Source organism: Amblyraja radiata, chromosome 8 (assembly GCF_010909765.2).
Source record: "Amblyraja radiata isolate CabotCenter1 chromosome 8, sAmbRad1.1.pri, whole genome shotgun sequence".
NCBI classification, from domain to species: Eukaryota; Metazoa; Chordata; class Chondrichthyes; order Rajiformes; family Rajidae; genus Amblyraja; species Amblyraja radiata.
In genome coordinates, this window is record NC_045963.1 from 29913627 (window position 1) to 29937998 (window position 24372).

The following is a 24372-nucleotide window of genomic DNA, read 5'->3' on the forward strand; positions in this document are numbered from 1 at the left end:
TTTTACTTTATTAAAGGCTATATTTACATTATCTCTTGCAGTTATATAAACCACTTTTTCAATTTTTGGCACAACACATGAATGACAGATTGGCGTTGGAGTGCGTGGAGCACAATTAACCAGAGTGATCCACGGTTTAAAGTTTAAATTATGAGGTTAAATTGCAGACAATGAACGTTATTGCAGGGAACATAAGAGTAACTTAATGGGACTATTTAAAATAATTATTGATAAAGTAAATTAGGATGAGCTGTTTCCACACATGGCGAGACAGTGGAACAAGGGATGAAAACTAATCTGCAGCCATGCCTTTCATGGGCAAAGTGAGGAGGCATTGTTTCTCATAGAAGGTAATCAAAATCTGGAACACTCTCCCACAACTGGCTGTTGAGACAAGTTGATTGAAAATATTAAAATTGCAATTGTTGAAATCCTACCTAACAAAGGTATGAAGGGTTATGGAACAAAGGTATGTAGCTGAACTCAAAATATAGATCGGGAGTTTCCTAACTAAATGACATAACAAACTACAAGGCCAGCTCCTGTTCATATATTTACAAAGATGTATATCTTATGTGGCTTAATCAATGATGAAAGCAAATGTGAGATTTTAATAGTCTCCCAGGAGGAACAAAATAGAAAAAAAATATTACTCAGGACATATACTCAGACATGTTTGGCCGCCTTCCTGCATTCTGCTATTCCAAATGTTTTTTTTCCACAGGTACTAATAATACAGCAAATCCCACTTGAAATATTGAAATCTGACTGCAGCATTAAGGCCTAAATCATACTTTAACCTGCTGACGTAGCAGGTAGAGTTTGTGCCACAGAGAAGGGTCAAACAAAAAATTACTTGCATTTGCTTTTTATGCTTGGGCCCCAGCAAGATCTAGCTACCTGAGATTCTGCTCATTCTGGTTGTGGTGACGCTTGCCTGTTTCTGTGATGCTTGATGGGAAAATAGCAAAATAGGCAGGAAACTAAAAATAACATCTCAAGGAACTTTGGTACATTAGACTATCAAGTGTAGTTCAACAGTAAGAAGATTGGTGGGTGAAAGTTCATAGCAGAGCCCAATATACGCTTGATACACTCTCCATGTTGTGTTTGTTTCCTGCTATGTTTTTGATAGTTCCATTCGTAAACGGATTCTTTGACCTGCCCAGTTACCTCCCCTGCCCCCACCCCCACCCAAAGATCCAACTACATGATGCAGAGTATAGAATTAAATTATTTAGGGAGAAATAGAAAGCTAGAAAAATAAGAGGGGAGTGAAATAAAATTAAACTGAAATTAGGCATAGAGGAAAGAGGCATAACAATTAAACCAGAGAAGATCAAAAAGTAGAGGAGAAAGTTAATTAAAAAAGAAACACTAAACGGAAAGAGAAAGGGAAAGAGAGAAAAATTAACAAGTACTTTTCGCAAGAAAAAGTGACCAGCCAACTCTAGTAGTTGATAGGGTGTGTTAGTTGCAAATTTAAGATTCCGAATCTTAAAGCACATGAAACTTTCCTTCTCATTTACTGGTCCTGATAATATAAATAGGTTTAATAAATTTATAGAACATTAGACCCAGTGGGACCCGTTGGGCCTCGTCCCCCCACGCGGGGGGGTGCAATGTCAGCGCTCACCCCGGAGGCAGCGGGGGGTGGGGTGGGGTGTGGAGGCAGGGGGTTGAGGGGGGCTGATGGGGGGACCCGCGAATGGGCATCTTGGCCAGGCCCAGGAACAAACTGACAGGGAGATTCCACCCCCCCCCCGATCGCCCTCCCCACTCCCTGCCTTGTGTCCAAACACCAGGATCGTGGTTCTAAAATGTAGTAAGAAATAGAGAAGCAGCCCCATCAGATATTCGTCCAGGGGCATCAACCTCACACACTCCATATACACGTGGAACAGTTTCTACTTCGCCGCCACCTCGTGTCTCTCTCTCTCTCTCTCTCTGTCTGTCTGTCTCTCTCTCTGTCTCTCTGTCTCTCTCTCTGCCCCCCCCTTCCCCCCCCCCCCCCTCGGCCAGGCCCTCTCGTAGATGAGATGAGGCCCAGGTCAATTTGAATTTTAGAGGCCCCAAACCAAGATCAAGCAGAGGCCCCTCGATTTTAGAGGCCCCCAAATCAAGATCCCTTTGAAGCAGAGCCAAATAGCACTCGTTGCCCCCCCCCCCCCCCCCCCTGATAGGGCCTGCCTTTGTCATCATCATTTGAAGCTGCTTTGAAAAAGACTCTGTGAGAAGTGGTTTTTCACTTCTTTTTTTTAACTTTAATCGCGAATAAATATAGGATGAAATCTTAAGTGAACCTAATTAAGACGTGGAGGGGAAAAATGTGTCAGATTATGTAACAATTTAAGAGCTAGCACGTAGCGTTTTGAGGAATTTACAAAAAAAACAAACATACAGCACACAAACAATGCACAAGATGAGACTTTTATAGGTATAGAGATTGGAAAGTAGGAGCCAACAATTAGGAAGGTTAACTAATTTTGAATCATTATCTTGCCTAAATTTAGTAAAATAATTAACATGAAAAGCCAAAGAAACAGCAGAAATCATGCTTTTGCAATCTTGTCAAAAAAAAAGAATTTCAAAGCGAGCATTTTTGTATGCAAATATTAATTTTAATTATTTTTGCTAAAACAGTTAGGAGGTTAATTTTAAATTAAGAATCAAATTCAATTCCAAATAAACATTATCAATGTATACCTTCCGTTCCGGTTTGAGGTTTGGTAATATCCTGAACAGGAATGGGGGGCTTTGAAACATACTTTTTGGAAGGATGTAGACCTTTTGATGGAAAAATTATTTGATAATCAAATGAAAGGTTAAAAATAGCAGGAATATTTTTACATAGATTAAACTGCCAGATATATTTTAAATGCAAATGGTAAAATACACTTTTTAAAATATCAGGATATATTTGACTGTAATTGTTGTAGCATACTCCAATGAAGCCATTATGAGTTAAATGTTGTAAAGCTGTCTTCAAGTGGACATCAACTGAAAAAGGCCATAAAGGTACATGCTAGCATAGAAGGAGCCTATTTGGCCCCATTATATACATACTAGCTCTCCAGAAGAATACATGATCAGTTCCAAACCTCAGCCCCCTCACTTTATCCTGACAATTTTTTCTTCACCATTTTTTAACCATTTCCCTCTTGTAAACCACAATGGAGCCTGCTTCTAATTAAAAAATGGCAACGATATTATCATCAATGTTTGAGGAAAGCCACTATTCATCTTTCTCATTACAAAGACATTTCACCATGGTTCTCTGTTGACAGTGACTTAGCCAACTCCAAATCAATTCCATCACTGTCCCTAACACCAGGATATCAATTCCCACTCAGAAATCCTTTCAACCACCTGCCTCTCATTTTAAATCTATGCACTCTAGTTTTAGACTGCCCTACCATGGGAAACTAACACTGGCTATCTAATTTATTTATACCTCTCTTACTCATATCTATGGGAAAGAAAAGCAGCCAAGAAGTAAAATGAACTACCAATTTTTAATCAGCTGTTTTAAATAATCCTGTTATTTCATGATGTTCGGGTAATACATTTGGCAAAGTTTCATTTTGAAGAATTTGCACTGTATATCAGAGTTGCCACTGTCAGACTCATGAAGTTCTTTTGTAGAGTTGTGCAAAGGTTACAGAGCAAAACAACTGGTATGCGTGAAGTATTTATTGGCTTGGATTTTGCAGCTAAAACCAATGAATGGGCAAGGCTGTCACCATTTCTGCACAAAATTGTGAAATTGCTCTGAGTTAAGAACTAGCAGGCTCAGAATTTCAAGTCACGTATGCACAAATGCAGAAATCCTGAAATCGCTAACAGCTGTTTGCTGTCATTTCTTCAACTCCATGCTGATTCTGAACTGCTCATTGCTTCCAGCAAGGGAGCACAAAGTTACAGGAATTCCTTGTGCCTTACGGTGGGGAATCTGCTCAAACACCTATGCCAGGTATTGCCCGATATACAGAGTTCTTTGCCATTCTTTTTAGTAATTGCACAACCATTAAACATGTTCAATTTAGTTTTAATATTATATTTATTACTTTAATTAATTATTTATGCAGGTGCTGAAAAAGGCCAAGTGGAAAATAAATCTTTTTTTTGCCGTTTCATCACCAAAGAATACATTTCAGTCAAATGTCAACAATAATCATGCATCCTACAGAATAAAACCTGGAAGTGGATTTTTTTATATTTTCCATTCACTTGTTAGTTTTCTCTCCAGAATGTAAATGTGGTGTTTGTAAATAACACTTAAGTCAAAGGAATTAAATAATAATTGAGCATTCCCAAACACAGTCTGTAATAATAGCTGAAAAGCCTTGGAAATGTTGAAAAGAACATTTAGTCAAGCTTTCAAAATCATAACAGACAATCTCAAGAGTTGAAGAACAAATTCTTATTGATGACCAATTAGTGAGAAAGATCTCACAAATTATTGACTATATTTTTGTTCACTTACATATGTAATTATCTACACATCCTGTGATCAAATGTCATCAAAAATCTTATTAAAATGGTTAATCAGCTTATCATGGAGAGAGATTTGCTGCAAAACTAATTCACGATGCGGTTAAATTGGAAAGCCTCCAAAAATGAGGGCAAGAATCAAAGTGGACAATTAACTTGAATGATTACTTCCAACTTATACAGTAACAACGCATTACTAGCTAAACTATCTAAATTCTAGTTCTCTGACATAGTGAGAAGGGGACCTAATATTTTAAATGAACACCATCTTTTAAATAAGCCTCCACGATGAAAGGCAGCCTCTCACATCCTGCATTAACCACATCCCAAATCTCCTAAAGAAGAGGTAGATAATGGCTGTAGCATGGGTTGACAGGTATTCTGAAACTCATTCAGGTCATTGAGAGTACATGAAAGACAGCAACATAGAATAAAGAAGACTCCAAGTTTTCCAACTCAACACCTATGCCACCAGGAAGTCTGATGTCCTTCACATATTCATAGGCCAGATGTGAATGTGTGAAGGACATCCCTTCCAATTCTAAGGTGCAAATTGGAAGGAACATCCTTCACACATACATGTCGAAGTAAACGGGAGGAGATATTGTGCTGCTTAATGCCAAACAATGAAAACCTGAATGCAGTGATGCAAAAAAATTATATACACAGTTGGACTCAATCACAGATGCGGACAGCATGGAAACGGGCCCTTTGGCCCAACTTGTTCATGCCAAACAAGTTGGTAAGTGGGGTAGTTCCATTTGGCCCATAGACCTCTAAACCTTTCTCATCCATATATATATATAAATATATTTTAATAGTCATAATTATATCCACTTCCATACCTTTGTCTGGTAGTTCATACCAGATATGGAGTACTCTGCAAGTGAAAAAGTTGAGGTTTGAGGTCCCTCTTAAATCTTTCCAATCTCACCTTAAGCCTATTCCCTTAATTTTAGAATCCTCTACCCTGTGAAAAAGATGGTGAGCAATCACTATATTTCCGCAGAGACCGCTCCCTCCGTAACTCCCTGGTCAATTCGTCCCTTCCCACCCAAACCACCCCCTCCCCTGGTACTTTCCCTTGCAACCGCAGGAAATGCTACACTTGTCACTTTACCTCCCCCCTTGACTCCATCCAAGGACTCAAGCAGGCTTTCCATGTGAGGCAGAGGTTCACCTGCACCTCCTCCAACCTCATCTATTACATCCGCTGCTCTAGGGGTCAATTGCTCTACATCGGTGAGACCAAGTGCAATCTTGGCGATCGCTTTGCCCAACACCTCGGCACAGTCCGCTTTAACCAACCCGATCTCCCGGTGGCTCAGCACTTCAACTCCCCCTCCCATTCTGTATCCGACCTTTCTGTCCTGGGCCTCCATGGCCAGAGTGAGACCCACTGCAAATTGGGGGAGCAGCACCTCATATTTCGCTTGGGTAGTTTACACCCCAGCGGTATGAACATTGACTTCTCCAATTTCAGGTAGTCCTTGCTTTCTCCCTTCTTTCCCCTCCCCTTCCCAGCTCTCCCACAGCCCACTATCTCTGCCTCTTCCTTTCTTCTTCCCGCCCCCCCCCCCCACCCCACATCAGACTGAAGAAGGGTCTCGATCTGAAACGTCACCTATTCCTTCGCTCCATAGATGCTGCCTCACCCGCTGACCTTCTCCAGCGTTTTTGTCTACCTTCATTTTTTCCAGCATCTGCAGTTCTTTCTTAAACATTCACTATATCCATGTGCCTCATGATATTGTACAACTCAAGATAGTCACCCCTCAGCCACCAGTGCTCCAAAGAAAATATTCAACCTCTCACTCTAGCCCACTCTAGATGACATCCTGGTGTATCTCTTCTGTACCCATTCCAACTTAATGACATTCTTCCTCCAGCATGCTTCAGTTTGGTTTTGGAACAGCTCTGACTAAGACCGCAAGAGATTGCAGAGTTGGAGATGTCGCTGGGCCAGCACACAGGCCAGTCTTTCACCTTTGAGGAGATACAAGGAACTGCAGATGCTGGTTTGCAAAAGAAACACACAACGTGCTGGAGTAACTCAGTGGGTCAAGTAGCATCTCGGGAGAACAAGAGAAAGCACAAAATACTGCCCGATACAAAGATCTGTATGTCTTTGTACATGAAACACTGGAAGTTACACTGCAGATAATATGCAGGAAAGGCAACGAGCAAGTACAGCAAAAATCCAGGAAAGCAAATGGGGTGGAGAATAAAATTAAGGAAGTCCTGCTTTGTAGGCAATTCAGCGAAGGATCACCAAGATTTCTGGGATCAAAGAACTGATGTACTAAGGAAGACTTAAGAAGAATGGGCCTACATTGGTGTTTAATACCTAAACATTGGTGTTTTTATAGAATGAGAGATGATCTGTTGAAACATGTAAGATTGTAAGCAGTAAATGCAAGTTAGGTATTTCCCCTAGAACTAGAGATTCCAGTTACAAAAAAAAAAGCTGCTGCTTTAATCTTAAACTATATTCTGAGCCAAAAGAAACCTTTTTATTATGTTCTCATATTCTTCCTGTAACATGGCAACAATGTGCCATTGTCATAATCCCTTTGTCATATTCCCTACTTCAATGCTGAATACATTTGTACATTTATGAAAGGGCATTCACATCTTGTAATGGCTATAAGCTGAGGGTTTTGCCTGGAGAACTATCATTGTATTCTAGCCCTGACGCAATCTCACCCTGTATTAGATTTCAACTAGCAATCAATTCAGGGCTCCAACATCTTGGGTGTATTATTCACTCTTGTACAAAACATTGTTATCTGCAGGTAATGTTAATGTCAGTCTGCACTCCAGTGGAGAGGAATCTGAGGCATCCCTTTGATTCCCTGCAAATACTTCACAAGGGTTTGTGGTCCATGAAAAAGTCTAAGCCGTGCAAGTACTTAATGAACTTGTGTAGGAAGGAACTGCAGATGCTGGTTTAAACCGAAGATAGACACAAAAAGCTGGAGTCATTCAGCGGGACAGGCAGCATCTCTGGAGAGAAGGAATAGGTGACGTTTCGGGTCGAGACCTTTCATCTCTGAAGAGAAGGACTTAATGAACTTTGTCATTCTGTGCCAATAGCTGAATCATTTTAAAGATAAATGCTGAAGTAACTCAGCGGGTCAGACAGCATCTCCAGAGAAAAAGGAAAGGTGATGTTTCGGGTTGGGACTCTACTTCAGTAGTCACCTATCCTTTTTCCCCAGAGATGCTGCTTGACATGCTGAGTTACTCCAGCATTTTATGTCTATCTTTGGTATAAACCAGCATCTGCAGTTCTTTGTCTCTACAGCTGAATCATTTTGTTTATTTGTAAATAACATTTATTTGATTTGGAAATTAACCTTGATAGAAAATCAGTCTATATTCACCCACCTCCATTCTATGCCACAAAACAACAGGGCTCATAGTGCCTGAAAGAACAAATAAACTATGAATTCAGCAGCAACTATTTCAACTTTCGGAATAAGATATTTCGGTTTTTTGTCCACTTCCGCTTTATTTTAAGGATCAGCAATCCATGTAGAGGTCCTATCACTTTGCTTAAATTTGGTAGTTAACATCTGTAATAGTTGAGAAGTCCCAAGAAGGCCTTCAGGTCAGTAACGATGGTCGAACTTAGGGAGCCCACTTCAAGAGTCCTGATCCGAAATGTCACCTGTCCATTTCCCCCACAGATGCTGCCTGAGCCTCTTTCTTCTTCCATCACTTTGTGTTTTGCTCAAGATTCCAACATCTGCAGTTCCTTGCTTCTGCTTTCATTTTGTACTTTCAGCTTTCAGCATCTGTCCTTAGACCACTTTTAAGACACATTTGTCTGCACTCCTACTTGATGAAATCAACAATACATTTTAGTAATTATCTTTATCTTCTTGCTCTATCTTTCCTTGAGTTATCTTTTTAATCTTCTAACTTGATCTACTCATAAGACACGTCAGGAGTTGTGATGATCTGTCTTTCTCCGAGCTGATCAAACAAATTATCAAAGCATCTGGTTGTGCTTTTTTGTTGGTTGTAATCTTGTTATTTTTTAATCTCCATAGATTTGAATGCTACTATCTGAATTCAGAACAGAAAACTCAACCTGCTTCCTGTAATAACTTCAGTTTTCCCTAACATTATCTTTCAGACAATAACGTAAAGGCTGTTCTTGTAAGAATCTTGATAGGCTGCATCAGGTAAATCTTTGCTTCTGGAAATCTGGTATCCTCATCCAGTCTAGTTTATATGTAATTCCAAAGAATAAGGAACTGAAGAAAATATATATTGCTGAATAAAATAGTCTGAGAGGAGATATGAGACTTAAAGCTGATAAATACCTAGGTCTGATAATCTCAACCAAGAGTTTTCAAAAGTGGTGGCTAATGTGATAGTGATCTCCAAGGTTATTATCTTCCAAAATTCTATAGATTCTGAAAAAGATATTGGATTGAAGGGTTGAAAATGTATTACCATGATTTATGAAAGGATGGAGAAAGAAAACAGGAAACGACCCATTTGTTGGTCTAGCAGAGAATTCCGAGAATCTGGAATGCAAAATGCACATGCAGAATGAACAGAATAATAGGATTGAGCAAAATCAGTATAGATTTACAAAAGGAAAATATTCCTCACTAATCCATAGGAGCACTTTAAGGATCTGACGAATAGAATACACTGTGGATGTGGCACCTTTGGATTTTCAGAGGTTTTCAATAAGATTCCACACATAAAGTTACAGCACACACATTTGGGGCTAATAAATGGAATGGGAACATTATTGGGCAGAAAGCAAAGAATGAGAGCAGGCAGATCTTAAACTAGTGAGATAGCACATGGGGTGAGCTCCTCCTACTCGCAAATTAGATGGTCGATGATACACGCGAGGATGTTGTTGATTCAGAAATGATATTGCATTTACTATGAAAGAAAAATTGATTTTCAGTTGCACAATGCTGAAAGGAAGTGTTATGAAATTGAATTTTTAGATACATATTACTTTTCTGTTCTTTTTTCCCAATTTTTTGCTTTTGCAATTTTTGCTACAATTCCCCTATCGCCACCCAGCTGACTGAGTTGAACCAAATTCTGGCAAAGCCATTATTGAATTTACTGAAAGAAAGTAATTTACATTCGATAATCAACCCCACTTGCAGGGGTAGATCTATCTTCCTGTCATATCCCACAGCCACAGGTTTTAATGGAATTATAGAACAGAACAGTTTAAGAGATCCATATCTCCACTTTCAGAAGAAAAAAATTCTAAGCATAACCTACGATCCAGCAATACTATCTTGTAATATTTAAAAAGAATAACCAGACATCTGGTGTCCTAAAACTTTAGTTTTCCAACCAAGAAGTAGAGTAACTCAAACTTGACAAATGCCACTGGCTGACAATAATAGATTTAGCTAATTGGAGAAATTCACATTGGTAACATTCACAATGTTGCAGTGTGACAGCATTGCTCCATGGGAAAGCTTAACATTTCAGCTGACCTCCAAATCAAGAATGCCTGCAGTCATTGACTTGTATTTTCTAAACCACTGATTATTAAAAGATGGAACCAACAAATAACGATGTTTTTCCCCACCTTACATGCTGACATTGTATATTTCAAAAACCTGGTCTTAATATTTACAGGAAGGAAAAGAGAGCGAAAATTGCTTGTTGGTCCAGGCCACAGAGGTCATAACAAATTTAATGGATCTTACTATTTTCCAAGCTAACCTAATCTTTTAGACTTTACTTTAGATTTTAGGCATATAGCACGGAAACAGGCCCTTTGGCTCACCGGGTCCGCACCGACCAGCGATCATCCCCATACAATAGCATTATCCTACAAACTACAGACAATTCTTGGCTTGTACTCGCTAGAATTTAGAAGATTGAGGGGGGATATTATAGAAACTTACAAAATTCTTAAGGGGTTGGACAGGCTAGATGCAGGAAGATTGTTCCCGATGTTGGGGAAGTCCAGAACACGGGGTCACAGTTTAAGGATAAGGGGAAAGTCTTTTAGGACCGAGATGAGAAAAACATTTTTCACACAGAGAGTGTTAGACGGAGTTAGATGTGGCCCTTGTGGCTAAAGGGATCAGGGGGTATGGAGAGAAGGCAGGTACAGGATACTGAGTTGGATGATCAGCCATGATCATATTGAATGCGCCGAATGGCCTACTCCTGCACCTATTTTCTATGTTTCTAATTCACAATTTTACCAAAGCCAATTAAGCTACAAACGTGTACATAGAGTTATAGAGTGATACAGTGTGGAAACAGGCCCTTCGGCCCAACTCACCCACACCGGCCAACAATGTCCCAGCTACACTAGTTCCACTTGCCTGCGCTTGGTCCATATCCATCCAAACCTGACCTATCCATGTACCTGTCTAACTGTTTCTTAAACGATGGGATAGACCCAACCTCAACTACCTCCTTTGACAGCTTGTTCCATACACCCACCACCCTCTAGTTACCCCTCGGATTCCTATTGAATCTTTTCCCCTTCACCTTGAACCTATGCCCTCTGCTCCTCGATTCCCCTACTCTGGGCAAAAGACACTATGCATCTACCCGATCTATTCCTCTCATGATTTTGTATACGTCTATAAGATCTCCCCTCATCTTCCTGCGCTCCATGGAAAAGAGACCCAGCCTACTCAACCTCTCCCTATAGCTCACACCCTCTAGCCCTGGCAACATCCTTGGAGTGTGGGAGGGAACCGGAGCACCCCGTGAAAACCCAAGTGGTCACAAGGAGAATTTGTACACAGGGAGAATGTACAAACTCTTTACAGACAGCACCTGTCAGGATTGAACCCGGGTCTCTGGCACTGTAAGGCAGCAGCGCCACTATGCCGCCCAACTGGATGTCAACACCAGAAGCCACTGCAGTTTTGAAGTGCAGAAAAGTAGATAAGTCCCAAGGGCCTGACTTTGTGTATATGCTAGGACATTGCGAGATGCATGTGAAAAAAAATTCAGGGGCCGTCGCATAAATTTCTATATCTTCCTTAGCCACGGGTGAGGTACTAGAGGACTGCATGGTGGCTAAAAACAGATAAATCCCCGAGGCCTGACCATGTGTATCCTAGGACGTTGAGGAATGCAAGCGGCATTTTGATCTGAGTAGATATATGAAAGATGTGATTAATTGTGCAAAATAGGTATTCATTGAATCCAATAATGCATGCCACCAGATAATTGTGGCCATTACAAAGAAAGGGCAACAGATCATTTAGTTGAATATAACATGCTTATTTAATTTCCTGTGTTCATTGATTACTTTTATAAATCTTTATGCATATGGTATCACACACATTTCCAATTCAGTTTGATGTTTCGTCCAAACAATTTAAAGCTTAAATTTACAGCACCAGATAATTATAGATTAAGTTGAAAATGGTACAATATTGCAAATTGTTCCAATACTTCTAGATTTACTTTGTAATGTTCAGATCCAAAAATTTACATAAGATAATTAAACAGCTGGCGGATCTGAGACATTAAAGTATATCTAAGTACTCAGATTGCATAAATGGACAGAAATTTGCCTTTGATAAGTCAGATGAGTCTATCAAGCTATCTTTTTACTTATGCTAATAATTCCTTTCATAATGCATGTGAAATACTTGCAACATTTGAAGGTCAGAAAGTTATCCAAGGATTGTTCATCTTCATAGTAGCTTATTTAATTGCCCCAGTGGTATACTGTAACAATCACAAATTATTTATGACAGCCATCATGTTTTCTCCCCTCTAATGCTTCTACTGCCTTTTTTATAACAAAAATGTCATTGCCAATTTATTCACTAATCAAAAATAACATGTGTGAGTGGCAATAACAACATTTTACTCCTTTGCTATTACCATTTTCTCAGAGGAAGCAGCTTACCATAAAATCATTTTTAAAAAACACTTTTGGTATTGCCACTTTACTTTTGTACCTTAGTTTGAATAAATTTTGCAGGTATGGAGAATTGCCAACAATTCATTCAATTAATTTATAACTAAGTGAAGTAAGTCTATCAGCTCCAAAAGAAAATGAAACAAACTCCGTGTTATGTCTTCCTCTCAGATGGTTCCTCGGGATCAAGGATAACTTAAGGGCCTGTCCCAATTAGACGACTTTTTAGGCGAGCGCAGGAGACTCTGCGCACGCCTCATGATCGCCACATGGTTGCCGCATGTTCGCTGGTGGTCTCTGGTGAGTCTCCTTCATGGTCGCGAGGAGTTCCCGCATTCTGGGAACTAGTCACAGCCTCAGTATGGTCGCAGCAAATATTTCAACATGTTGACACATTTTCTGCGACCAAAAATTGGTCGCCATGGAGAAAATCGATAGAGATAATCGATAATCCTGTAGACGTAGGTGCAGTGGTAGTGGGGTCGCCATACAGTTGTAGGTAGTCGGCAGGCCCTTTAGTTCCACTCTGCTTTCTGTGTTAGCTACTGAGTGAACAACCGATAGTTCCGCACATGGGGTGGTTGCGGCCAACTGGGATGGGTGAGGGAATGGGTCTTTGCACTGCTTGGGCATGTGTGCTCCCAATTCTAACCACTGCGGGTCTCAATTCCATCCCAAATGCTCCTTCTCCACTTAGAGCAGTCATGGGACTGAGATTACGTGGAAATGCTGCATCTCTTGATAGACCATGGAACAGTGCAGCACAAGACATCATGTGTCAACACATCAACAGTACAACACTTGACATCATGTTTGGCACAGACATTATGGGTCTTCGACTGACAATGTGACAAACATGATGTCAAGTTAAACTAATCTCTGCCTGTACATGATCCATATCCCCCCATTCCGTGCATATTGATATGCCTATCTAAAAGCCTCTTATATGTCACATGAAAGATTTTTGCATTGAAATCTATTCGCAGTTAGGCTTTGAGCATATCCTTGAATCGCTTCCTCCACCTGTCAGGTAGCCTCCTCCCCCGTAATATGTAATCTTCTAAATACCGTTGAGAACATTATAAAATATACAAAGAGTCACAATGACTCCAGTTACTGGTAATCTCAAACATAAAACAGAAAATACTGTAAACAATTGGCAGGTTGGACAGCATGCATGGACGGAGTGTTAACATTTCAGCTCCAAGATCTTCATCAGAACTGGATTTCTCTTTACATGCATGCCGCCAGACTTGATGAGTTTTCCTACATTTTTAGCTGAGAGAGTTTACAGTTTAGAGAGACACAGAATGGAAATTGGCCCTTCAGCCCATTGACTCCACCCGTACGATCACCCATACACTAGTTCCATCCTAGACACTGGGGACAATTTACAGAAGCCAATTAACATACAAACCTGCATGTCTTTGGAATGTGAGAGAGAACCAGAGCACCCGGAGAAAACATGGAGAACGTACAACCTCCGTACAGACAGCACCCATTGTCAGAATTGAACCCGGGTCTCTGGCACTGTAAGACAGCAACTCTACCGCTGCACCACTGTGCCGCCCAACGTATTATTAATAAATACATTCTTATTGTTCATAAGCCTATATTTTCAGATCTCTTCTCTCTTATCGTCTTATCATTTGTTTCTTTTTATCACTGTCAGAAATCCAAAAGCATGTTTTAACACAAGCAATGACATTATCAGTTTAGTTCTCAATAATATGTGAAAAGCAAGACATAACATTTTTGATTCAATGTTATCTGACCATCTGACCATATAGAACATATAGAGTGATCAATAAAATGAACTATCACAAAAAATAATTAAAATCAAAACAACATTCAAATTAATGATAAATAAATTTTTGGAAAGATTAATGTCATTTTATCTTGCCTTAATAATTTTTGCCTACCTGTGTTCACCTTTGATGCAACATGTGACAATTCCATTTTTTGAGATCGGACAGAAATTGTTTTAACTGAAGATGTCCTGCTTAATTTCTTTTTCTCTGTGGGAACTTTACTAATCTTGGAAAGTGGCGCAAAAATTCCTTGAAAAAAACAATAAACTATTAAAAAACTATTTTCTGAGAAAACATTTCTGGATTAACACTACCGTAGAGAATTATGAAATACTAATTTCATTTTTACAAGGGAGTACTGTCTTGTCAAAGTTCATAGATTAATAAAACATAGGAGAAAAATTAGGACATTCGGCCCATCGAGTTTGATCTACCATTCAATCATGGCTGATCTCAACTCCATTTAACCTTCAACGCCCTTACGAATGAAGAACCTATCAATCTCCGCTTTAAAAATACCCAATGACGTGACCTCCATACCCTTCTATGGCAATGAATTCCACAGATTCACCACCCTCTGGCTCAAGAAATACCTCCTCATTTCCTATCTAAAAGCACATCCTGTACAAGGGAAAATGTAAGAACATTAGAAATTGGTGCAGTGGTAGACTACTGCATCTGCTCCTCCATTCAACAATATCATGGCTAATTCTATCTTAACATTATTTTCCCAAACTCTCCCCATATCCTCAATTCCTCCAAGATCCAAAAGTCTATAAATTTTAGTTCTGAATTAAAGTGATATCAGGGCCTAAACAGTTCTCTGAGGTAGAGAATTCCAAAGACTGACCACTCTTTGAGTTAAGGAATTTTTCCTCATTTCACACATAACTTAATTTGAGATTATGAGTCTTAGTTCTAGATCTTCAGCCTTTCCTGTACCTATGCTGTTAAACCCTCTCGGAACTTTTATGATTCAAGAGGTCACTCCTTCTTCTAAACTCTGATGAATGGAGGTGTAGGCCTTCTCATTCTCTTTTGATACAACTGATTTGCCGCCAAGGAATCCATGTGGTAAATCTTTGCTGCAAACCTTCACCTTCTAGGGTATACCCTAAATTTGTCGACAAATCTCTGGGTGTGGTATCACAAAGACCACATTTAATTCTACTGTTACGCCGATGACACCCAGATCTACCTCGGCACCAAATCCCCCCACAACCCCCTCCTCTCCCATATCAACTCCTGTTTGTCAGCTATAAAAACCTGGATGCAACATAACTTCCTCAAACTCAACAGCGATAAGACAGAATTCCTCCTCATAGGCTCGAAAGCCACACTCAGCAAAATCAATAACCCCACTCTCACCATCGACGGCACCACTGTCTCCCCATCTCCCAAGGCCCGCAACCTTGGCGTGATCTTTGATTCCACCCTCTCCCTTGAGCCTCACATCCGCCATGTCATTAAAACCTCCTTCTTTCATCTCCGCAACATCGCCAAACTCAGACCCTCTCTCACACCTCCCGCTGCTGAAAGACTCATCCATGCCTTCATCTCCTTCCGACTGGACTATTGCAACTCACTTCTCCTTGGCATCAGCTCCACCTACATCAACCAACTCCAACTGGTCCAGAACGCAGCCGCCCGACTCATCAGCCACACCAAATCCTGGCATCACATCACTCCAGTCCTCAAACAACTTCACTGGCTTCCCATCTCCCACCAGATCACCTACAAAATCCTGATCCTCACCTACAAAGCCCTCCACCATCTGGCCCCCCCATATCTCACTGACCTCCTCTCCCCCTACCAACCCTCACGGTCCCTCAGATCCACATCAGCCAGTCTCCTCTCCATTCACAAGTCCAACCTCCGCAGTTTTTGGGACAGAGCCTTCTCCAGGGCAGCTCCCAGGCTCTGGAACTCCCTCCCCCAACTGATCCGCAATTCCGTGTCCCTCACCATCTTCCAGTCCCGCCTCAAGACCCATCTCTTCACCTCTGCCTATCCTTAGCCCCACGTTCCCCCTCCCTTTTCATCTGTGCATTAATTGCCTCATATTGTGTTTTGAATTGTATTCTGTCTTTACTTTGTGTACTAGTCATGTCTCTACTATTTATTTCACTCCCTTTACATGTTTTTCCTCTACCTGCTAAATTTTTGTAAGGTGTCCTTGAGACTCTTGAAAGGCGCCCATAAATAAAATGTATTATTATTATTATTACTGTAAGGAGTATTCTATCATGACATCTTTACTCTTGTATTCAACTCTTCTACCAATAAAGCCCAACATACCATTTACCTTCCTAATTTCCTGTGCTGCGTCTATTTAGCAGCTTTCAATGATTTATATACAAGGCGATTAAGGACCTTTGAAATCTACCCATTCCCATCTCTTAAAAAAATATTCGACATTTCCGTTATTTTTCTATTGTTTACTGCTCTCAATTTTCCACCTTGTACTCCACCAACCTTGTTGCTCAGCAATTAGCATATCTGTGTTCTCTTGAAGCCTTTTTGCAGCCTTCTTTACCAAAGCAGTCAAGTACAGAAACTGCAGCAAGGCTAAACATAGTATCAGAGCACACTCGGGGTATACTTCATCTAAAATTCTCAAGTTATAGAGAGCTGCCAGGAGTTTTTCTGTCTAGTAAAACTGATTTTATTTATCAAATGAGAAATTGTCAATTTGCCAAACATAATCTGACTATAATAACAGCACGCTCATTGTCTTCATTTCAAAATCCTAAATGAATTGAGGTTGAATTGTAAACTCTTAATAATGTTCACACTGCTGATGTTAAATTAACTGGCCAATCACAGTTTATCCTTCTCTCCCTAACACGTACTGCATTGCTAGTCAGGATAGTCAAGAGTGTTTTATTGTCATATGTCCCAGATAGAACAATGAAATTCTTACTTGCAGCAGCACATCAGAATATGTAAACATAGTACACTGTAAACAATATAAACGAGAGGGAAATGTTCAGTTATATATATACACATACTCACAATTACACATATATATAGATCATATATATATATATATATATTACTAAAAGTCTGTTCTTGACCGGTTTTTCGGCAATCTGTGCTGCGATTTCCGAGAGAACGCCGCTACCTACGGCCGTCATTTTTGGCCACCTCGCTCAGAGCTCCCCTCCGCCGCATGTGTGCCGAGGATGTTTTCAGTCGATGAAAATTGACAGAGATATTAATGATTTTACAAAATCCCCCATTCTCTCTGCTGCCCCCGCTGGCGGCAGGAGGGATGGACTATAAAACCAGGAAGTGGTGTGCCTCAATTAGTCTGCTAGCTGGAGGAAGGCAGAGGGTCACGTTTCTCTGAGCTGTGAATAACACTGAATACATGTCCACACAACTGTGAGTAAGTACCCTTAATGTGGTTTGAAAATGAAAATATGGTTAAAGTAAAAAAGCACTGCCTGCAAATGATTGTTTGGGGGGTTTGGGTTGAAATAAAAAGGCACTCTCTCTCCCCCCCTCTCCTCTCCCCTCCCCCCCTCTCCTCTCCCCCTCTCCTCTCCCCCCCACTCCTCTCCCCCCCCTCTCCTCTCCCCCTCTCCTCTCCCCCCTCTCCTCTCCCCCCCTCTCCTCGCCCCCCTCCCCTCTCCCCCCTCTCTTTCTCCCCTCTTTTTCTCTCTGCTGTCAATCACGCCATGAAGGCCACGCCCCTTCTGGTGGTAGTGGGGGAGGGACTATAAAGCCCAGAAGTGTGGACGTGGCTCAGTCTCTGCAAGATGGAGGAGGGAGAGGTCACGACTCGCTGTCTTTAGTGGCCTTGCACCCTGCTTGAAATGGTATGAAACTGCACTCGAATTTGGTGGCCTTGCACCCTGCTAGAAGTGGTAAGAAACTGCACTTGAATTTGGTGACCTTGCACCCTGCTTGAAAAGGAATTTCAAGGAATAGCCGTGAGTCAACTGCCAGCCCACCAGCCGTGAGTGAGTGAGCTGCCAGCACAACAGGCTTGAGTGACTGAGACGCCAGCCCAAGAATCCATTCGGCCCACAATGTCCATACTAGCCCTCTGGAAACCAGTCTTTTCAGGCCACAACACCAATACTAGCGCTCCAAACCCCTCCCCCCCCCCCACTGGCCACCAATATTGGAATTGGTGGAGAGGTGGAATATTGCGTTGGGGGACCAGCCCTCCCGTGTGATGTGGGTCCCACTTAGACTAGTATATATACAAAAAACAAACAATAATAGTGCAATAATAACAATAGTAGTCTATGTAGTTCAGAGCTTAGTAGAGGTTGTACTGTTTAATTGCCGAATGGTCAGGAGGTTTACAATGATTATTAAATGCTTAAGAAACATCCTCAGAAAGTAACCGCTCATCATCATTCTAAGAACATAAACAAGGCATGGCAATACCATATTTCACAGGGCAGCTGAAGTACTGAATGCCACAGATACTTCCATCATTCTTCCCCTCTGGTTCATCCAGCTCAATCCCTGTCCACTGGCCGCTGGCAAATTCAGTGGTACCACAAAATCGAAGTGTTCCAACCTAAGACAAAAAGTATGAAGAGTGAAATACAAGAGACTAACCATAGGTGAGTAATTTGCTTTCATATCGTTCTTTGGATAATGTTTATCCAAAAATAAAGAAGTTGCATTTTACTATAATCTTTTTCCCAGGATGAAAAAATCTCATACTAGAAGGCATAGCTTTAAGGTCATAGGGACAAAGTTTAAACGGGATGTGCTGGGCAAGAGTTTTTACAAAAAACAAACAATAATAGTGCAATAATAACAATAGTAGTCTATGTAGTTCAGAGCTTAGTAGAGGTTGTACTGTTTAATTGCCGAATGGTCAGGAGGTTTACAATGATTATTAAATGCTTAAGAAACATCCTCAGAAAGTAACTGCTCATCATCATTCTAAGAACATAAACAAGGCATGGCAATACCATATTTCACAGGGCAGCTGAAGTACTGAATGCCACAGATACTTCCATCACCATACACCTCTGCACATCGATGGAGCTGATGTGGAAAGGGTCAGCAGCGTGAAGTTCCTAGGACTCCACCTGTCAGATGACCTGATGTCCACAACCAACACCACAGCACTGGTCAAGAGAGCCCAGCAGCGACTACACCCTCTCCGAAGACTACGTAAAGCAGGTCTCCCCACTACACATCTTTTTATAGGGGGACAATCGAGAGCACATTAACCAACGGCATCACTTCCTGGTTCGGGAGCTGCAAGGCGTACGAACGGCACCAACTTGACAGGATTGTGAAGACCGCCAGCAGGATTATTGGTGCTCCACTTCCTTTCTTGCTGGACATATACAGGAAGAGATGTATCAACAGAGCCATCTCCATCATCAAAGACCCCTACCACCCATCGCATCACATATTCTCCATCCTGCCATCTGGGAAGAGGTACAGGAGCATTAGCTGCAAAACCAGCAGGATGCTCCTCAGCTTCTTCCCGCAGGCTATAAGACTGATAAACGGACTTAGCCCCCTGCCAAAGTATCGCGCACCAACCATCAACCTGGACACACTGCAGCAGCTGTCGATCGGAACGCCTGTTGATGTTTAGTAGAGAGTAGAGTGTTTAATTTAATTTGTTCATGATATATGTTTTTTATTTCTAGTTATTTGTTGTTATTTGTACTGCACACTGAATGGACACTGGTTGAGCAACGTTTTTTTGTTTCCTCTGGGTATGTGAGTACTCAGGAAAATGACAATAAAGATATACTGATACTGATACTGATTAATGGCAGCGGGTGCGTGGAACACGCTGCCGTGGGTGGTGGTTGTTGAAAGAGATACGTTAGTAGCATTTAAGACATTTTTGGAGAGGCACATGGATATGCAGGGAATGGAAGGATTATGTGCAGCTAAATAAGTGATTGTCTTAGCATCATCTTCGGCACAGACATTATTGGGCTCAGGACCTGTTCTTGTGCTGTATTGTTCTATGTTCTATCATGCATTCTCAGGCCCTGACATTAACATAAAGAGTGCATCATCGTGAGAAGACTTCACAGGGGTTTAGATGTGGATGGCTGGGAACATGAAGGCAATTAAATAATATGTGGTATACTCTTGCTAATCAGCAAGCCAGGCCCCATGAGCAGAATGATAGGACACTACAACATGAAATCACAGCTGGGAATCTGTGGGTATGGCTGCTGACAAACAGAAAAGACTCCAGCTGTAATCGTGAATTCAGAATGATGATGAAAAGGCTCCAACATCAGATGTTAACTCTGTTGCGCTTTCCACAATTCCATAGGGTGGTCCAGTGGCACAGCAGCAGAGTCATTGTCTCAGTGCGCCAGAGACCTGGGTTCGATCCTGGCTACGAGTACTGTCTGTATGGAATTTGTACGTTCTCGCTGTGACTGTGTGGGTTTTCTCTGGGTGCTAGGGTTCCCTCCCACATTCCAAAGTGGTGAAGGTTTCTAGGTTCATTGCCTTCTGTACATTGCCCCAAGTGTGAAGGATGCGATACTGGGATAATATAATGCTAGTGCACGAGTGATCGCCTGTTGCCGTGGACTCGGTGGGCCGAAGGGCCCATTTCCACACTGTATCTCTATACTAAACCAAACTAAATGTTGCCTGACCTTCTGAATGTTTCTGGCATTTTATGTTTTTTATTCCTGACACATTTTACCCAGTGGAAAAGACAATACCAATCAACTGCTATTTCCTCTCAATTATAGAATAGAATAGAAGTTTCTTTATTGCCATTGTAACATGAACCGTGTACAACAAAATTTTAAAATGTCAGCCAGTCAGTGCACCATTCAAACATTTCTAAAAGCTAACGATACATACAAGGTAAAATATTTAAAAAAGATAAACAACTAAAATAAATATCATGAAAATAGCACGCATAAACACCCAACCCTACATCCTTCTGTCGATTTCACAGTGTACCACAGTCCCTTAGTATGATCCGGGGTGGGAAATGTCCTTTATAATACTCTGGGATTTTTTGATGCAGCGGGAACTGTGTAAGTCCTCCAAGGTAAGGAGAGGGCAGCCGACAATCCTCTGGGCGTTGGCAATGGCCCTCTGGAGCGCTTTCCTCTGAGCCGCTGTGCAGCTGGTGTACCATACGCATACACAGTATGTTAGGATGCTCTCAATGGAGCACCGATAAAAGGTATAGTTGGAATTGCACATGTGGAGATTAAGTGAAAGGTTTCTTTTCCCTTGTGAAACAGTGTTGTCAACGTTTTGCATGGATAATGGTCAGCAAGTTACTGGTGACTGACAGGCACTAGTGAAACTTTTGCCCAACTAAAAGCCACAGTTATGTTAAAGAATGGAGAGTGAATTGATAAGGAAATAATATAATGTAGGTTTTTAAGTACATTGAGCGTCTACTTCATTTTCTATTCAATCTATTCTATCCTGCTCTCTTACACCCCAGGTTAGGACTCAGCATGAAACTTCAAATGATAACATAATTGAACATAATTTGTAGATGCAAGAGAGAGACCTGGCTGCTTCTGTGCAATGGTCTTTCTCAAATTAGGCAGTATGGGAAAGAAAAATAACCAGATGCTAATTTCTCTCCATATTCAGTTTCTGCCAGCTGAATAACATCTCTATTATTTCAGTTAACAAGTATTTCCATGGAGTTTGCTGCCCAGGCAATAATGGAAACAAATGTTAATTCTTTCAAATTAAAATTACTTTTCTGTTTTTGGAGCTATTATTTTCAATTAGAGTACATAATCATACATAATTTGTTTGGGATAAACGGGTGTCATTGGGCCTTAAGCTCACAAAACTTTCATCTAGTTGAGTTTTCCTCATCTTAAATAGGCATCTCTTGCTAAAGACTAATAACCATGCCTAGTCAACAACTCCATTACCATTGTAGACTACTGAAATTGTATGCTAACTAGATAAATCTGAGATAAATACAAAATGCTGGAGTAACTCAGCGGTCAGGCAGCATCTCTGGAAAGAAGTAATGGGTGACATTTCGGGTCGAAACCCTTCTTCAGTTCTTCAGTCTGAAGAAGGGTCTCGACCTGAAACATCACCCATTCCTTCTCTCCAGAGATGCTGCCTGACCCGCTGAGTTACTCCAGCATTTTATGTCTACCTTCGATTTAAACCAGCATCTGCAGTTCTTTCCTACACATAGATAAATATGAGACCTATTTGTATCTATTGTTCACTCAGATCTTAATATAATTCATGTTCAAACTCAGTCAGTCAAGATGCAAATTACAAAAAGTTTATAGAACAATGCGCTGGATGTATTCAGCAAGTCAGACAACATCTAAATGATAAGATATCAAGTCAACTTGACATTCATAATATTTCTGGTCAATGACTGTGGTTGCTGAGTATTTCCAGGGTTTTCTTTTCCATTTGCACATCCAGCAATTGCAATATTTTACTTTTGGATAACCTATCTGGTGAGACCACATTTGGAGTATTGTGCTCAGTTTTGGTAACCCTGCTATAGGAAAGATGTTGGAAAGAGTGCAGTGATTTATGAAGATGTTACCAGAACTCGAGGGCTAGTATATGGAGAGGTTGGGCAGGCTGGGACTTTATTCTTGGAGTGCAGGAGAATGAGGGGTGATCTTATAGAGGTGTATAAGATCATGAGGGAAATAGATAGGGTAAGTGCACAGTCTTTATCCAGAGTAGGGGAATCTTGAACTTGAGGACATAGGTTTAAGGTGACAGAGGGAAAAGATTTAATAGGAAACTGAGGGGTAACTTTTCACATAGGGGTTGGTGGGTGTATGGAACAAGCTGCCAGAAGGGGTAGTTGAGGCAGATACTATAACAACATTAAAAAAACATATAGACAATAGACAATAGACACTAGGTGCAGGAGTAGGCCATTTGGCCCTTCGAGCCAGCACCGCCATTCAATGTGATCATGGCTGATCATCCCCAATCAGTATCCCGTTCCTGCCTTCTCCCCATATCCCCTGACTCCACTATTTTTAAGAGCCCTATCAAGCTCTTGAAAGTATCCAGAGAACCTGCCTCCACCACCCTCTGATGCAGAGAATTCCACAGACTCACCACTCTCTGTGAGAAAAAGTGTTGGAAATGTGTTGTTATTTTTAGTTTAGAGATACCACATGAACCAACGATCACCCGTACACGAGTTCTATCCTACAATTTAGGGACAATGTACAGAAGCCATTTAACCTACAAACCTACTTGTCTTTGGAATGTGGGGGGAAACCAGAGCACACGGAGAAAACCCACGCGGTCATGGGGAGAATGTACCAACTCCGTACAGACGGCACCCATAGTCAGGATCGAATCTGGGTCTCTGGCACTGAGGCAGTAACTCTACCATTGCGCCCACTCTGCCATGATATGCTGCGGTAGTTTTATGTTGCAAAAACTGTTATAATGAGCCAAACAAGCACAAAGAAGGCACAACAAAGGACACTGTTTAAAAGATTGCTTGAAAAAAGTGCCGTAAAAGAGTAAAAGGTAAAAGAGTAAAAGTAGGATCCTTCAGTAGCCTATGGAAGCTTTTTCAGAGAACATCCATCACTGTGATGTCAGAAGCAGTAGTATTGTGATTACCTCCCATGTTGTTGATCCATGCCCAAGGATTTATCTTAAGGTCATTGCTGTCAAAGAATCCCATCTGTAATTCAAATGCTGAAATAGCTGCACTGTCAGTGCTGGTGCCGCAGGCAGATTGTCAAACTTATTGAAGTGAAGCCCAAGACCCAATTTCAGTGAGGTCAGCCTTCGCCTGCAGGTTGGGCAAGATAATGAATCTGGAACTAAAAGTGGCCAAGATGAATGTTTGGTCCGTAAATTCAGTGAGTAAGATGTTTTCTTAATGTAATTTAATTTAACAATAAAACAAGACAAATTTTGGTAATAATCAGAGATTTGTTGATAACAATAAGATAGGAACAGAAGGCAAGAAAAGAAAAATGAGAAGGGAAACAGATTGAAATTGCAGAAGGCACTGGTCAGTTGATAGGTTTTGAGAGTTGAACATAAATTGTAGGAAGTGGATAAATTGTTGAGGATGAGTTGTGAAAGAATGAATAGAACAGAATAGAAAACATATGCTGAACATATACTTAAAGAGGAAGAAAGGTAGTGATACGTGTGGTGCATAGAAATATATTAGGCTATTAAGGAAGTGAA

The 24372-nt window shown here is 41.0% G+C and overlaps 1 protein-coding gene across 7 annotated transcripts in view; it reads right to left on the reverse strand.

Annotated features, from left to right (window-relative positions):
• Positions 1-24372, reverse strand: part of clip4 (CAP-Gly domain containing linker protein family member 4) — a 253766-nt gene that overhangs the window by 90198 nt on the left and 139196 nt on the right. For 5 of the 7 annotated variants that reach the window (XM_033025474.1, XM_033025477.1, XM_033025472.1 and 2 more), the window contains exons 8-10: positions 18613-18748; positions 14320-14457; positions 2707-2787 (exon numbers count right to left, since the gene is read on the reverse strand). In XM_033025474.1, coding sequence (XP_032881365.1) covers positions 2707-2787; positions 14320-14457; positions 18613-18748 — 355 coding nt within the window. The remainder of the gene's footprint in view (positions 1-2706; positions 2788-14319; positions 14458-18612; positions 18749-24372) is intronic. The other 2 variants (XM_033025478.1, XM_033025476.1) reach the window with 1 other exon arrangement.